The sequence below is a fragment of the Psittacula echo genome (assembly GCF_963264785.1).
Source record: "Psittacula echo genome assembly, chromosome: 9".
Taxonomy (NCBI): Eukaryota; Metazoa; Chordata; class Aves; order Psittaciformes; family Psittacidae; genus Psittacula; species Psittacula echo.
This window is the reverse complement of record NC_137745.1, coordinates 23,085,463-23,102,322: the sequence shown is the minus strand read 5'-3', so window position 1 is coordinate 23,102,322 and position 16,860 is coordinate 23,085,463. Positions and strand designations below refer to the sequence as shown.

At 46.7% G+C, this 16,860-nt stretch overlaps 1 protein-coding gene across 1 annotated transcript in view; it reads right to left on the bottom strand.

The window, feature by feature from the left end:
• PLXNB1 (plexin B1) overlaps positions 1 to 15,813 on the bottom strand; it is a gene marked incomplete at both ends in the record, with an annotated part of 33,065 nt that extends 17,252 nt beyond the window's left edge. Inside the window, 11 exons of the mRNA XM_080625565.1 lie at positions 307 to 429; positions 1,506 to 1,628; positions 2,035 to 2,898; positions 3,503 to 3,611; positions 3,705 to 3,813; positions 6,543 to 6,699; positions 7,396 to 7,528; positions 8,233 to 8,333; positions 9,942 to 10,070; positions 10,498 to 10,680; positions 14,680 to 15,813. Coding sequence (XP_080481691.1) covers positions 307 to 429; positions 1,506 to 1,628; positions 2,035 to 2,898; positions 3,503 to 3,611; positions 3,705 to 3,813; positions 6,543 to 6,699; positions 7,396 to 7,528; positions 8,233 to 8,333; positions 9,942 to 10,070; positions 10,498 to 10,680; positions 14,680 to 15,813 — 3,165 coding nt within the window. The remainder of the gene's footprint in view (positions 1 to 306; positions 430 to 1,505; positions 1,629 to 2,034; positions 2,899 to 3,502; positions 3,612 to 3,704; positions 3,814 to 6,542; positions 6,700 to 7,395; positions 7,529 to 8,232; positions 8,334 to 9,941; positions 10,071 to 10,497; positions 10,681 to 14,679) is intronic.
• Positions 15,814 to 16,860: the final 1,047 nt, after the last annotated feature.

Sequence of the window (16,860 nt, the reverse complement as noted above, 5' to 3'; positions counted from 1 at the left end):
ATGAACAAGAGTGCCTCAAGCTAAAGCTGAACTGGCACAGTCCTGGCAGGTTGTGATGAGTGACAGCTCGGAGGCGGCATCATCCCATACTACAGTCAATGCAGGTTATGTGGCTCAGGCTGTGCAATCTTTCTGCCAGTTGCAGATACCAGCACTGCCAGGTAGCAGCAGCACAGATGATGGCCCCATAGTGCTAAATATGCCACAAACATCTTTGCAAACAGCTTCCCTTCCAACCTGCTACTTTGCTGAGTGAAACCAACATTAGTGTGAGCTCTGAAATGGCATGTTAACCCAAGCACTCACCTGGTTCATCGGACAGGTGATGTAACAGAGGGATTTATTTGTTTCTTCTCCTTCCACATAAGCATCCATCACCACTGTCCTCCCCTCCAAATTCAGGACACACTCATAGTCCCACTGCTGGTCCTGCAGAGAAGACAGACATGGCACTAGTTCCCAGCTACACACAAATCCCTGCTACACGACACTGTTCTCCTCCCTCTCCAACTCAGAACCTTTTAAAAAGCCACTGTGCAAGCAGCGTGCTCCTCTCATTCCCTTCATTATACAAACTCTATGCTACATTCAAGGCTCTCTATGCTGTCACTGCCTCCATGAATGAAAGACAAACCAATACAAAACACCTACAAGGGAACACGTGTTTGTCAGTGCAGGGAGAACTCAGCACAGGAAGAGGAATTAAAGCAAGACCAGCAGGACTCTGAAGTTATGCCTGTATCTGTGAAACACTAGCTTGGAAATGAGGACTGGAGTACACAGACTAGGCCACTGCACCTTAAAAATGCCAAGGGGATTTTTCTTCTTTCTCTCCCGTACCTGTTCCACTGAATTGCTTAGACACTCCCTGTAAAATAGATGGATATGTATCTGCAACCAGGCCTGTACTGAGCAGTGCAGTATATCAGGTTTAACATAAAGTAATGATTAGTCCGTGGGCTGCATGTTCTGAGGCAGTTGTTCGTAAAAAGTTACTAAATCAGGCTTCTGTCTTGAGAAGCAAAGATGATTTTTATCAGAGGCACACCCAAGAAACATAGCTTTCAAGGGTGGTTTTCCCTACTGCAAAAGTTTCAGGTATGACAGGAATAGCCACATTAACATGAACGTGCCAGAAAGGAAAGGCAACAGATGACTTATCTTTAGCTTATGGAGACACAATCAGGCAAGATTCATCAGGAAGTTATCCCAAGAACTACAGCACAGGTGCAACTGAATCCAAAGGCATGCAGATCTTCTGCAGCAGGTTGGTGCACATCTGAACTCTCCCTTTCTCTGGGGGACCTCCTACTCACCAATAAATCCAGCTATGAAGTGCTTTATTCACAGAATTAGGTCATTCTCCCTAAGGTGTTTCTGCAAATAGGAGAAACCTAGGCAGAGCTACAGCTGTGTCTTACATGTATTTTTAGCAGTGCAATGGACAAGGTGCCCAGAGTGCTCTGCATTAACACAGTTTCTCAATGCTGATGGTGGTGAGCTACCTGATAGAGGTGGAAGTTCTTTCCCAGCAGGGTTATCTTCCTTGCCACGTTGACTGGAAACAGTGAAGATCCCTGGATTCCCTGCACGCAGGGACATGCATCTGGACCCCAGCTAAGCTCTTCATACTGAAAACAAACACAAGGCTTTAGAGAAAGAGACCTCCATAGCTCTGATACCCAGAATCAATGCCTGACATGCCAACAGAGAAACAGCCCTGCATGAACACGGCTGTGCTTTACCATGAGGTTCCAAGTAAGCAGTGCAAGAGCACAAAGAGGTGAAGAAAGCTGCAAACACTCTGGACATCACAGCAGCTGCCACCTTCAGGCCAGCAGCATTTCTACAAGACCTGGGAACCTCATACACGTTTTTCTTCCTCAGGCTGCTGCTTCTCCTCGTATTACAGTGGTGATCACCTTCTACACTCTCAGAAGGCAAAACCCCTCCTGTGTGCTGGAATACTAGACCTGCAATGTGTATGGACATTTCAAAGTGTTACACTGTGAATCCCAAAGCCCAGCAACTCACCTCCTCCCAAAACTCAGGAGCATCATACTGATAGTCGAGGTCAGGGTGGAGGATCCTGGGGAAGTCAGGGACATCTCTCTCTGAAGAATCCCCATCACCCGACAGAAGGGTGGAAGCAGAGAAGGGAGATGTGTCATTCTCAGCCTGCAGCAAATCCATCCACTCCTCTGTGTCCTGCAGCTCTGTGCCTTCCTCCAGCAGCCACTCTGGGGAAGCTGATGGTGGGAGCTCTGAAGCACGTACTTCAGTTTCCAGCAATCCAGGAGAGTCCTCAGAGGCAGCAGGACCCCCTGGCACCTGGCTGGGAGTTTGGGGAGATGGGATGGCAGATGTCAGTGCCTCTGTGGTAGGAAAAGAACTCAGAGGCCACTTCGAGCTGGTGACATGAGGAGAAGGTGTTACTGCTGCTAAAAAGGTGTGCGGAGGGCTACCCACTAGCGTGGTGGGTGGGTTGGTGTGCTGCGGCCCCTGGGCAGTGGCTGGCCCTTCAGTGGGCAAGGCTGCATGATCCACGTGTTTGGATGGACTGGTGAGGACAGATGCAGAAGGAGAAGTTGTCTCTGGCTCAGTGACAGCAGGTTTGTCTGCTGGTGGTGGCAGGGGGGATTCTGTGATGGCCTGGAGAGAGGCTGCTTCGGTTGAGAGAGTCAAGTACGTATAGCTGAGCGTTTCTGTAGGCTCAGATGTCATGTCCAAGGCTGCAGAGAATGTGATGTGGTTGGGCTCTGTGGAGGGCACAGTGCTTGGTATCACTCGCATGATGGGGTGAGTGACAGGTTTTGCGGCTGTCGCTGGGGCTGTGGTAGAGGATTTGGTGAGGGGAGCTGCTGAAGAAGGAAACACACCTGAGGTTGGGAGCTGGGCCTGGAGAAAAATAACAGCGGGGGGTAAGAAGAGAGAAAGAAAACAAACAGGATAAAACCCAAGCAGGAGAACAGTCCATACTGCTTCCTGTAGTAGTGCTCACAAGAGGCTGCTTCACCCTCTGGATTTAAGTGAGAGCTACATCTCATGCCACCTTATCTTGGGATGGGACTGGGGAATGCTCAAAGTGCAGAAGATCCAGCAACATTCCCTCTTCCCACTGATTTCCGCACTCGCCTCCACTCAGAGGGAGGTCTGCCTGCCTTCATTCCCCACTGAACTGCAAGACTACCTGTGGCAGCCACAAACTGTGCATCTGTTCCGCTTTCCCCCTTGCAGCCTCTCTGCCAGCTTGTTCTTGTCCCTTGCTTTGAAAACAGAGGCTGGATAACCCCAGGAGAAGGGCAATCTGCTTCATCCAATGGCAATTCCTCAGAAACCTAGCAAGGCCTTTAACATGAGGCACACAGAGCCTCGTGTTGCTCCAGCAGCTCACCTCCTTACTTGCTGTGACTGAGAGCTGTTATTTTACCTGAGATCTGATTCACTGCATCTCACTGAGGCTGTTCTAGCACACAAGACTAGGACTGAGTACGAAACGCACCCTTTCGTTGTAGATAATGATTCCTTCCTCACAGGCTGCTTTGTGGGTACAGAGGTGCTGCTGGATGCACCAGTTACATCTCCAGAGACTGCTCACACACTTCTTGCACCTGGAATAATGATGGAGAAGCAGCTGCTGAGATGACTCAGGCAGGGAGAGCCACCCTCCCTAGAACTACAGAGAAGAAAAAGCATGTGCTCACGGTGCCGACTTCCACAGCAGGGCCACTGCAGCACAGTCATAGAAAGAGAAGTCCACAGAAGCAATGAAGATGTCATGGAAACGCACTACGAGCTTTATGGTGACATGATCTGAAAATGAAAACAAAAGTTTCTTAGAAATGGAGCCACTCTAAGCCTGCCATACTGTTAAGAGACTCAGCATGCTCCAGGAAAGACACTGTCAAACACAGAGACAGGTTCTTCTAGCATCTCAATCACTGGATTATCCTACAGACACTAAAATCAGGTTGGACAAGTTTGCCAGGAGTGGTTTATGACAGCTCTTGCCAACCCATGGGAAGGAAGGCTAGTCGGAAGGTTAGTCTTCCATCTTCATCTGCTATAATTCCACTGTCATCTCCGTATTAGAGGAAGATGTAACATTCCATGCTCAAAGCTGATTGTCTTCCTTTTTCATCCAAAGGAAAAACAAACCCATAGAACTGATATAGCCCTTTTCCTTCAGGGCTTTGTTCTATGCCCAGACTAAGAAGTCAGTCAGAGAAGAGGTTTCAGACTTGTAATCTTGTTTGCAATGACTGAAAGCTTATCTGCTTTAAATCCAGGTCTCATGTCAACTAGAAGCCTCAGGATAGCTCAGTTCTTTGGGAAGAGACTATCACTGCTTTCTGATAGACCAAATTGCTGCAGAGATGGTCAAAACTTACTGCAGCTGATAGCATGAGCCTGAAGGAGGAATTTTGCATATGGCAGTACTAAACCAGCTGATCAACCCTGTTCCAGACTAATGCCCTCAGAGCTGGGTATTGGATTCCCAACTAATGGGACCACATTACATGCTCTGCTCAACTCCAGGAGCTGCCGTTTCTCAGGACAGTTTGCTATAAGTGTAAGTAGCAAGAAGCTTGTCCATCATTCCTCTCACAGAATTCAGGCCTCCTCATGCAAGCAAACCCTAATCACCACAAAACAACCAACATGTGTGGTGAAGGATCAGTCAGGGCTAAGCTGGGCTCCTGACAGGATGGCAAGTGAAGCTGTATGCCAGTAAATCAGCTGAGGATGAGGTGTGCATGGAAACCCACGATTAGGAGAAAATCAGGGTGTTATATACGCAGCTGGAGCAGGAGTCACTGCAGTACTGCCAGCTCCCATCACTGTCACAGAGGTGACTGCATTTGGCAGTGGTGGCAGGGCTAACACCTCCCAAGATTGCGGGGTTATGACACCACGTTTATAAATATTCCTTTCTCCAAAAAGGCCATTATTTCCCATGATGCCAATAATGCAGTTCAGCGGTACAGAACAAGAGGTTGAGCGCTTGCAAATTGACAGCAAGAGTTCCTGCTATCAGCTTGAAGCTCAACAGCTTAAACTGACAGATGAGCTGGTATGCAACCTTTAAAACAAAGCTGAAAGAAAGGCAAATGTTTTAGTGAGCTGGGAAAAGTATCATAAGTAGGAACAGGAAAGTGCCACTACCTAATGCCCTGATGAAACCTCATTTAGAAAACAGTGTTTTTTTCTGGTTACCAGCTTCTAATTCATCTTAGCAGAGCACAGAAGCCATGCAAAGAAGGGCTAGCAGTACAGCGATGGAGAGAGGAAGTCTGAGTAACAAAAGAACACAAAGTTAACACAGAAAAACTCCGTGCTTAGAATGCCTGGCCATAGCTCACTGAGCGGGATTGGAGCTGTGGAAGCAAAAGGACAACACAAATAGATCAAAGGGACACAAACCATCCATGAGCAACTTCAGGCTAGAAAACAAAAGTGAGTTGTTAAGTCTTCGAGATGCAATGTGAAAGTGGCTCAGGTAAAGCATCTCTGGAGTCTTGAAATGAGAGCAAGACTGACTTACAAAGGAGTCAATAAGAATATCTGAAGCCTGGAATAACGAGAACTAGACTGTGGCTTTACTGATTTTTCACAACTGTGCTTAAATCCAGGCCCACATGTGCAGAACTAAACAGGGAAGCCAATCCTGCCCACTCTGCCTTTAGTGGCAGTGCATGAAGCCCTTTCCCTCTGTGCTCAACCACCCTAAATGGAGACCATTGAAAAATTAAGGTGTTTCAGACTGAATCAGTGTGTTAGCTGGGTTCTGCTGTCATGTTATGTTATGTTATGTCCATGGAGATTGCTTCAGGCCTATTAGCCAGCTGCATACTTCCATGGAAAATCTGTTTAGCCACTTCTCTGAATTGTGTGGAATGCTTTCCAACCAGCACCTGCCTTTTACTTCAGATGAATGAGCTCTTTGAATAGAGCAGCTCTCACACACAGGCTGGGCAAAATCCAATGCAAAGACTATAAACTGAGAACTTCCCATGTTCTTTAGAGTGGCCAATTAGCAATGATCAGCCAGTTATTGTTCGCAGTAATAGAAAGCTGAGACTGTGTTTTCTGACTTTGTGCTGCGCTGCAGATTCATTTCTAACTTAAAGGACTGTAGGTCTCTCCTTCCCTTGCATGTACATCCTTCTCCCACTACTACAGGGATTTGGAGGATGTTTTCATTTGGTTCTCTCTCCAGATTTATGACAAAGCTGCCAACCAGCCACCACTCTAGACTGCATTTCAGCTCATGTTCAGATTTGCACACAACCCTTCGAGCAGGATTCTCTGTTCCAACTACCAGAATTTGGCATTAGAATTTGGCAACAGCCCAAAATAGCACAGGATGTGTGACACACAAGTAGAAAGCAAGCAGATATTATGAAGAATGAAATGAACACCTGCTGACACACCACATATATTCATGGCTGTTAATCCTGGCAATCTGACAGACCTACAACGTACTTTCTCCCAGCAATGGTATCACAGCTATCATGCTCCATTTAAAGCATTTCACTGACCTGCTCCTGTTGGCAAAGCTGGTGCTTGGCTGGGATCTGGAGAAGGACACATGATTCCTGACTCTGTCAGCACTGCTGGGCTTTCATAATCTTCAAAGTAACATGAGTAAAATTCTTCCTCACGCAGGGAAGGTAAGTCTGAGATAGCCAGGAATATCTACCAATTCAACAGTATCCAGTGAGTAATTTGCCCTCTAACTCATTCTTCTTTGTTTAATCTAATTTTCTTGTTCTATTTTTTCAAAGTAAGAGCCCCATGAAGTAGTTACCGACATATACATCTATACTCCTATAATGCCTCCCAGGACTGACTGTTCCAAATCATTGTCTCTTGCCATTCCCAAACTGAACTTGGCATCCACCAAGCAATTGGTAACTTCCCCCTTTGCCCAAGTCCGTAGCAAAAAACAGGTTCTTGCCACCTCCTGACACAATACCAGGCTTCAGAACAGTGCAACACCTTCTTAGCTTTCCTGCCAGCTCCCAGATGCCAGACTGAAGCTGAAATTCTGGGTAACTCCTTTTAGATCTTCCTGACAGCAAGTGTCAGAAACACTGTGAGATCACAGCACCTTATAGATACTAATCCAAGGAGGGACCTCACCCAAGCAGCCATCAAATACTCCAGAATACCCAGTAATTCTAGGAAGGCAAGGACATTTAGTTTCATAGAGAAAAAACAAGGACATTATCTCCTGGTACAGCCAAGCTGCTAAGTCCTTTATGTGAAGCAGACGTGGTTGAAGGCTCTGATTCAGTACCCCACTGAAAACAACAGGAAAACTCGTGACTCCTCAGTTTGTAGGGGGCTTTCTACATGTTTGAGCAACATCAGAGGATCAACACCACTCACATTTCTCTTTTCCTCTCTGCTGATATTGGCTGGAGTTAGTGACTGGACAGACAGACACTGCTGTGTAGAGTTAAAGCTCCAGAGCCACTGCTCACTCAACCTGGACCGCAAGCACTCAGAGCGACGGGTGCACCTGCAGGGAAATAGCAAGAAGCTCTATGAGAGATCTAATGGGACACGTTCAGCTTCCAAGCTGACACTGGCCATCTTTACATCCCATGGTCTTCTCTAGTTCTCACTACTCTAGAGTCTTGCTAGAGTCACTTGCTAGAGTCTTGGGGAAGCTGCTACACAAGACACAGAAGTCTCAGCCTCTCACCACTTTCAATGATAGGATGAACTGTTGCCAAAATATATTTGGCAATATATATTCCTATTAAATCCATATATTCCTATGGCATTCTATAGGGAGGCAGAGCCAGCAAGCAGACCAGCACATTGGAATAAACCATATCTCATTAAGCAACATCAGCAGGGGAGCAAGAAGTGGAAGAGTGCTAAATGAGAGTGACACAAGAATAGATAAGACAGCTTCTCTACATTTGAAATGAGATAGTTTGAGCTGCAGTCAGACTAAAACCAGGCTGAAATCCACTGGACAAGAGCATGGTGAATGGTGACCCAAAAAAAACAACGGAACGATACCCTTGTGTGCAACTGCTGGTGGTGTTTTAGACAGGCAGATAGAGCAATGGTAAGTTAGAGAGGATATCCCATAAAGGAACTAAAAATAAACTAAACCCAGGCACACAGATATAAGGAGGAGAGTAAGCAGAGACAACCCCTACGCACTATCCCTCCCCAGAACCCTTGCAGGTCAACAGGGAGCTATCTTACCGTCCCTGAAGGACACACCAGCCACAGTATGGATCTTTCAGAGCCAGACAGGATTCACAGTCTGAGTATAGGGAACATTCCAGTATGGGAACCTTTACCACCTGCCAGAGAAAGCAATCAGTGAAAACACAGCACAAACAGCACAGGCACCAGGTCTATGGCTTCTTCTGCATAACTAGCAAGTCCCATCAGCTCCATGTTCACTGAAACAACTTCTTAATCCCCAATATTGGATAAAACCAAAGGAAACAGGAACAAGCTCACAGAGCCCACCTGAATGGCCACTTCACATATTGGTGAAGGACATGTAAACACCAGGCTGCCCAGAGGCACTGAGATGAGCAGTGTGTATTCTATTAATGGGTTATCCTTGGCACCTTTTGAAAGAAGGAGACTTTATTTAGTGCTAAATCTGTATTTTAACAAAATAGGTTAAAGAACAGACTGAACACCATCCACTCGTTCGTTTTTCTGGACTCTGTCATGGGCCATCATCTCTCTGACATGCAGGTGACAGAAGTTGGAGACAGCAGCTCTAGCTAAGGGCTTTGACTGTACCTGCACTATTGCCCAGCTCTGTGTGGCAGAACTACCTCTTTGACTGAAAGCAGAGCAAGCAGCTTTGATCAGTGTGGAACAAAAACCTTCTGGTATGAGGGGGTAACTTTTACTTGCAAAACACTTCTGCTTTAAACTTACAAGCCTTGATGATTTCAGCCTCTTGCCCTCCTCCCTTTAATCTGCTCCTACACTCCAGCTACTACCCTGTCAGTTACTTCAAAATGCCAACTTCTAATCCCCAACCTATTACTTTTGCTGAGTACAGGATGTAATTTATGCTTTCCAATTGACAGAACAATTACTAGTAACGATATATTTCAGATTTCCCTCATCATCTTCCACTCACAGATTTCAGCTCTTTGAAGCGTTACGGAAGTTCTGAGTATCTCAAAGTGCTCGAGGTGGGGGTGAAAGGAAGCAGTGTTTTTCCAGCATGCTCTCATTTTGTGTTTGTTCTTTCCTTCAGAGTAACTCAAGGGCTGTTTCCTTTACTAGAAGGATCCTTTTCTTTCCAGCTCAAGGAGCTGATATGAGTGGTGCTGTACAAATGCTCTCAAATAAAGGATTTCCTACTCAGCAGACACCAATATTCCAAGAGCCAGAGGCATCAGAATGACTCTTCTACAACTGCCACTGGGCACAAACAGAATTACAGAAGGCAGGAGAAGAGGGAAAGGTGCCTCACATGCTTCCTTGTACAGCATGATTTCATCTACAAGACTTATTACATACCCAGCCAAAGCACACCTCTGCTGAGGATGCTTCCCACACATTTCTGCTTTTGTAGGTTACCTGCCTACAGACAAACAGCTTAATCTTTTCATTGATTAAAACCAGTAGAAGTGGCACAGTTTTAATTACACAAAGCCTCCTTTTTGTCTTTTTAATCTTTTGTAAAATCAAGACAGGTCACATCACTTGTGAACCCCAAGACAGTCTGTGGTTGAGAGTAACAAGACTCCTCCATGCTTCCTCCAGCTTTTCAGAAGGCCAGTTCCCACCCCTGTAAGCCAGACTGGAAAGAAGCTGCTGCCCAGCACAGGGTTAGCTGTACACACTGCTGCTCTTCCTCCCCAGCTCCCATCAATAACATGTCTGGACCACAAATGCTTTCAACTCATCTGTGGAAGGGATTTTATTGCTCTTACCATTGACTGGGTCATGACAAAGAGGTGCTCCTGCAACTGGTCGAACAGCAGGTCTCCGCTCACCATGCTATTTAACTGGATAGTTAAAGAAGCGTATACGTGTGCATCTCCCATTGCTCCTAAGTACACCTGCAAGAGAGTCACAGTTGTACGCAGGCAACGTGTCACAGCAGGAGTTGGGGACACCCATCCTGTATCAGGAACAAGCTGGAACCACTGCTGTGTGTGAAGATTTCAACCTCCCACCAAAATCTCAATGCAGTGACTTCAGCCACAGGAAACGTGCCCAGCAACACCTGCAGAAGGACGCACCAGCCCTGATGCTGGCTCAGTGCAGATGTAAGCAAAGGCACCACAACCACTGTTTGGGGCATTCATATTCTCAATAGTGAGTACAGTGTGAGAAAAGACCATCTGATAGTAATGACAGAATTATAGTTCCTTTAGTAGGAACCTGACTTCCCAAAGGACATAAGAAATCGCCCTTTTTCTCCTTCCACCTGAACATCCCTGATCAGTTTTATCCTCTTGGCTTCCTGTTGCATTCAGGTCATACCTTGTGCAGTCTCCCTTTGCTGTCTCCCAGGAAAGCAATGGTGTGCCCATCTTCCACATTCACTGCCACTGCTGTCAGACGGGCGTCTGTTTTCTCCAGGAGTGGGGCTGCCTCCAAGGGTACCCGACTGGCCATAGGGCTGGGAGTGTGGTCAGAGCCACAGGGGTATGCATACAGGGTGTCCTTTTTTGGGGAGTGGAAAGAACAGGGACATCAATACAAAAAATGGATACAAGGAACATAAGCAGCTTTAACACTTCCATCATCCCTTTCCACTCAAATTCCTTCAACAGATGCCCCAGAAGTGAACTCAGCTTTGAACCCTTCTAAGCATTTTAACTGAGAGTCAAACACCAGCTTTCAATAGTTAGTTTAGGTATGTTTGGCTGTACCCTCACAGAATCCTGCAGACATTTCAGCAGCCCCAATCAGCATCAGTAACGAAATGCACTGAAAATCTACTAAACTCTTAATCCCCAAACACCATTAGTGGCTGTACACTGCCATTAGGCAGCTTTGGGGAAGATTCGCTGTAGTTTTTAAGAACAAAAAGAGGTGAATCCCTGCCTCCAGGGAAAAACCACCTGGTCACAAGCATGGCCTCCAATAATTAACGTGGTTTTGTTGTAACAGGTACAAATTCTAAGTCTGAAGTAGAATCCCAAAGCATTAGGATGTACATAAACACAGGGTGGAGCACAGCCTGCTCCAAAGAGCTTAATAACTGCACTGAGAAATCACAGAGCTCATAGAACCAGAGACCCACAAGAAGTCAAAAGGAGTCATCTCTGCACACTGCTTCAATTCTGGTCTTGTGAGATCTCTCTGCAAAACCAGTCATCCTTCTGTTCCAGCTCCATCCCTCCCAGGCCCACAATCCTTCACATACTGAATTCCAGAGAGAGAATGAAAGCTGCCAACCATTTGTATGTGTAGAAAGAAGATACTCCATTATGATTCATCTTTTTCCTAAGCAACAAACTCAGTCTTGTCTAGGATAGCTCCTCTGCTGCTTTGTATCTTTCTTGACACCTTGTCCTTGTGTCCACTTTTACAGTATCCTTTTAGACACTGAATGCAGGATTGTTCACCCAGCAATTACTATTAACCCCACCATTTATTAATCAATCAGTGGCTTGACTTCAAACAATGTGGCATGTACAGATTAATGATTTTCATCATGAAATCCCTCACGGATAACATTTCACTCCCCTCCCCAGCCCCTTACCAATCACTCTTACAAAGCTATGTGTGGAGCAGAGGCATTAACTGCACAGTCTACACCGGCTCCATCTCTCTCTTGCCTTGGGCAACGTGGCTGAATTTAGACTCCACATGAGCAGGAATTAGATTCCTCATGAGCAGGGTTATGGTTTTTTTCTGTCTGATGTCCATGGCTTTGCATTTGGCAGCACTGAGCCTCACGGTACCATCTAGCACCAGGCAATAGAGCTGCCCCCAGTGGAGGTCAGTGATAAGGGTATAAGGTGGCATTCCTGCGGCATCCACTCATCACCTCTTGCCAACCCGCTGGAAAACCTCACCCTTTCCCATCCTCTCCTCCCATTTGTCTGGGTTTGTTTTTTGTTGGATTTGCTTGTTTTAACACTTGACTGCTTCCTGGAGAAACTTAAATATGAGCAGAAGCTTCTGACAAAGTCTATGGTAATCCCACAGTAAAATGTATTTAACCAGCTCACTTCTATTGACTTCTCCAATGTATTGATACCTTAGCAGGGAAGCAAGATTTGACACAGTGATTACACATAAGAAATCACACCAAGATGTTTTTTACTGAAAACAATTAAAAGAGCTTCTATGTAAACTGATATAAGCATTTTATACAATTATCATGGTCCTATGAAGACAGGGCTGGGCTTGCTCAGTCTGGAGAAGAGGAGGCTCTAGGGAGGCCTTAGAGCAGCTTCCAGTGCCTGAAGGGGCTGACAGAAAAGCTGGAGAGATTCTTTGGACAAGGGCCTGCAAGAACAGGACAAGGGGAAAGGCTTTAACCTCCCAGAGGGGATCATCCAGTGTCCTACTGTGATGCTCCACATTTGGATGAAGCTGTACCTGTGAACTCTGGTGAATTCTGGTGTGTGCTTCCTACAGCAGCAACAAGACAAATCTATATTTGTGCATGAACAGGACCGAAAGCTCAGTGCAAAAGGACAAGTTACACACCTTGAAAACTACACCCATAGAAGATATGCAGCCTTCCCAAGCCTAAAGGATCTTCCCAGGCTTAAAGGATCTCCAGCAAACCGAACAAATGAACTCATGCTGAAATCCTTATAAAAACAAGCATGTTTTTTTCCAGTTGAGATTGTATTGAACTGTAAAACTCAATCTTAGCTTCTTCTGATGGGCTGAAAACTGGAAGCAGTGCTAATTAGGGAAAAGGGTGCACAGGCTGGTCTGGAGGCAGAAAAACGCGAGCTTCATTAGCATTATCCTTACATAGAACACAGGCTGCCACACTGAAACAGAGTTAAAACTGTTCCTGCATAAACTGTTCATTGAGAGCAGCTTGCACTCAGCACTGAATGGAGCAGGCTGGAGTTGGCACAGACCCTTACGTGTTGTTAGATACAATCTTAACGACAACCGCTACCATGTACTGAATGGTGAAGGATGAAGTTTGTGAGGACATTTACATATCATTGGACACACTTGTTAATAAGATGTTATACTTTGGTCAGCCCACTACTGCCAAACCGTGCAGCTGGGACCCTGGGATCGTGAGCCAGGAATAGCAGAGACTGGGCTTTTTCTCCCCCTCTGTACTCACTTCTCCACTGGATCAAACAGTGCAGGGGGACTCCACATCATTTTGAATGAAGGTTTTTTCTACCACTCACACCAGGCTGACTTTGAATACCCTTGAGGTGCCCTACAAGTCACCTGTCACAATTCCTCCCATGTGCTCCCCCCCTGCCAAGGACACATGGGGCATGGCTGAGAAATACAGTGAAAGCAGGACATCAAGCTGGGCAGCTTCTTGCTTCCCAACTCTTATGTACTCCTCCTGACCCTACATTCATCCTGCTCCAAGCCTGCTCTTTACTCTTGCCTTGTCCCACAAGTATTCTACAGTCAGCTGTAGCTCTCGAAAGGAAGACCATAATTTTAAGACTGGTTTTGGACCACACATCCAACCTCAGCAACTTCCGAAGCTCTGTGGTACCACTTTGCCCTTTGTAGCACAGGGCTGGGAAGAGGCAATTATCTGGACAGCCTGTTCTGTAAGAAGGAAGACACAAGATAACAGGCTGTGATGCTAAGGCCTAGCAACGCCCTCAGTGAAAACAGGCTGCTCACAACCACAGAGCCTCATACCAGGACACTGCATCCAGCACCGCTCCAGAGCATGCTGCTGCTCTGTGTTTGTGTCACTGTCCTGGTATCACAGCACCAGCCAGTGAGGCTGACACACTGCAAGGATTCAGGGTCACAGCCACTTTAGCTCACATTTTTATCCTGCAACTTCCCATCCTGCCTTTGTGGTAGAATTTAAAGGAGGATTATCACCTCTTCCAGCACCGGAGACAAAGAGCAGCCAGGTCAGGAGAAGGTTCTCCTTGGGCACAAAATTCTGCAGGACTAATACAGTCTATAGGAAATCAGGATTCTGTTGACACTTGGTTTTGCTTATGCTCTTTTTCATTCCTGGGTTCCTTTGCAGGAAGCTGTTGTGAGGTGCACCTCACCATAAGCAACAGGGACCCAGCACACCCCTTAAATTCCCTTCCCAACACACAACTGTACATGCACATATTCCTTTCCTTCCATGCAGTGCAGACCAGGAGATGAAGATACTGATAAACAACAACCTGAACTGCAGCTTCAGTGCTCTCGCCTGGTATTTACCAAGAGACAGGCCTCAGGGCCAGATGACATCAGACATTCTCCCCATGGCCACATCTCCACATCTTCCTCTGCAAGGAAACCCACCCATGTGGGGCAGAGAGCTGCAGCAGCAATGACAGACTGTACTTCAACAGGATGCAACAGTTCTTGTATTGCATTGCTGCAGCAGCAAAGAAAGAGCCTGAGCCCAAAGGCTTTTAACCCAAACAGATTTCAACATCCATCTGAGGGAAACAGCCTGACTTCAGGAACACAACACAAGACCATGCTACAGACTACTCTTTACCCTAGCAAAGGGCCAAAGCTGCTTACCGCGGGTAGCTGGACACAGTTGGAGCTGACATCGTATTCAATATATGCCACCTCTGTTCCTTCTTCTGACTTCCCATCCCTCATGTAGCAAACATCCCTAGTCCAGTTGATCAGGCGATCCACCTCCTCCATAGCATAGACACAGAGTGCAGACTCCTCACTCAGCTTGCCAGAAGAAGCTTGCCAGGACGAGAAGGCTGCAAACAGCACTTCTCCCTCGGTGTCCAGCTGCCCATGGGCCAGGCCTTTTCCCGGCCGGGTGACATAGGCTGCTTGCAGGAGGCTGTAGGTATTGGTTTTGCCCTGGCAGAGCAGAGGTAACTCCACATACGAGTAATAGTGAGAGTCATCCAGGCAGATTCGAGAGATGTAGGTCTTGTACTCACGGGACTGAGATTTGAGGTCCCGCCGGTAGAATAGGAAATAGACACTGGAGCGGTAAGTGAAGGATTTAATGAAGTGGTGGTTGTACTCTGAGAGCCGGCCCACAGCCAGTTTTGCTGTTTCTTCATAGGAGAAAATGGAGTGAGAGTCTATTGTTTGAACATCCCCACCATGGGTCCTGAGATTCCGGGTAGTGATGGGAGGAATCCCCCCTCCAACTCCTCGGCTTGTGTACCCTCGTCCCACAAACAGCAAGGGGACCTCATCCTTTGAGTAAGCTATAAGTCCCACAGTGGTGATATTGGGATCATTGGCAGCAACGTACTGAGTGTCACCAGGGCTCTCTGGTCGGAAGAGGACATGGTCAATGGACGTGAGGCTCCTCTTCTCGCAGATCCCCTGGTGCACACTGCCACACACAATGAGCTCCTTCTGCACTGCGTTCACCAGCAGCAGCTTGTTGTGATTGTCGGTGTGGTGTGCCTGAGGGCACTCCAGCTTTGAGACCGGAGGGAGACAATCTTTACTGTCCAGAACTGGTCCAGTCTGAACCACGTTCTTCATCAGCAGGTCAGATGTCAGCTGAAAGAGAAAGTTGGTGGCTCCCAAGTAAATGGCCCCGGATTCCAAGTCCATAGACAGGTGGAGGAATTTCGTAGCGTTGCGCGTGAATGTGACATACGGCAGTCCCCGTGGAATTGCTGCTCCCATGAAACAGAGAACAGGAAGGAAGAACGTTCCCAGAGGCATGGTAAACACTCTGCAAGAGAGGAAAGGCTGTTATAACTCTTTGGAAATGGGAAGTGCAGATTAACACTCCAAATCCTTCAACAGCACTCATGAGAAGTGGGCAAAAAGGGCATGAATAACCATCGAAAGCAGAGAGCTAGACACGAAAGAGCCAACACAGGACATTTGCAGGAACACCAACAGAAAGAAGCCTGCAAGAGTATCAGAGACTTTACTCAATCATCTCCACACCACGATGACAGGCACAGCATCTTCAGAAGCTGCAATACTGAAGTCATGTTCTTGGGGGCTTTCCTGGGGACTGCTGGGTGGTTCTGGGCAAAGCTTCTCTTTGCAAGCCCAGGACTTGTACTAAACTTGCTGAATAAACATTCCAAAGCATAGATTCACCAATCCAGGGACATACACTAAGGAGAAAGGTCCTATGTGTGCTGTGACAGAAGGTGCTTTGAACAATGACGCTGATCATTGTTCTTGTAACACCAAAAAAAACCCCCATATTTAACCTGATTCCTGCACAACTCTTTGCTGTATTGGAAGTTCTCCAGGACAGGACCACATTCCAATAGCAGCCAGCACACCACATACATTACATGAATGAGCAACACCACAGTAAAACAAACCACTGTCCAAGACAAACACAACCTGCAGGACCATTGTTTAAATGAACTGTACCTAAGTTCCAATACTGAGCGAACTAATAACTCCTTTGCTCTGTATTTGATCTAGATATCATAATTAATCCATCTCTTTAACATCACTCACGGCTATCAACAGCTGCTTCTAGGTCTAAGGCTCTTCCTCTAGTGCTTCGGAAGAAACCTCCCTGTGCTATCTTTGCCACTGAGCATCACCCATCCAAGCAGGATGTGGATGCCAGGATGAGGCCTTCAAGGTGTCAGTCATAGCAGCTCCCAGCCACAACCTGAAGACCAGTTTGTCCCCAGCCCTGCCAAGCCAGTCCCTATGGGCTCCTGTCTCCTTGGGCAGTTATATGGCATGTCCAGGTAAAGCGGAGACCACCTTATCCTGCTCACTTGTTACTGT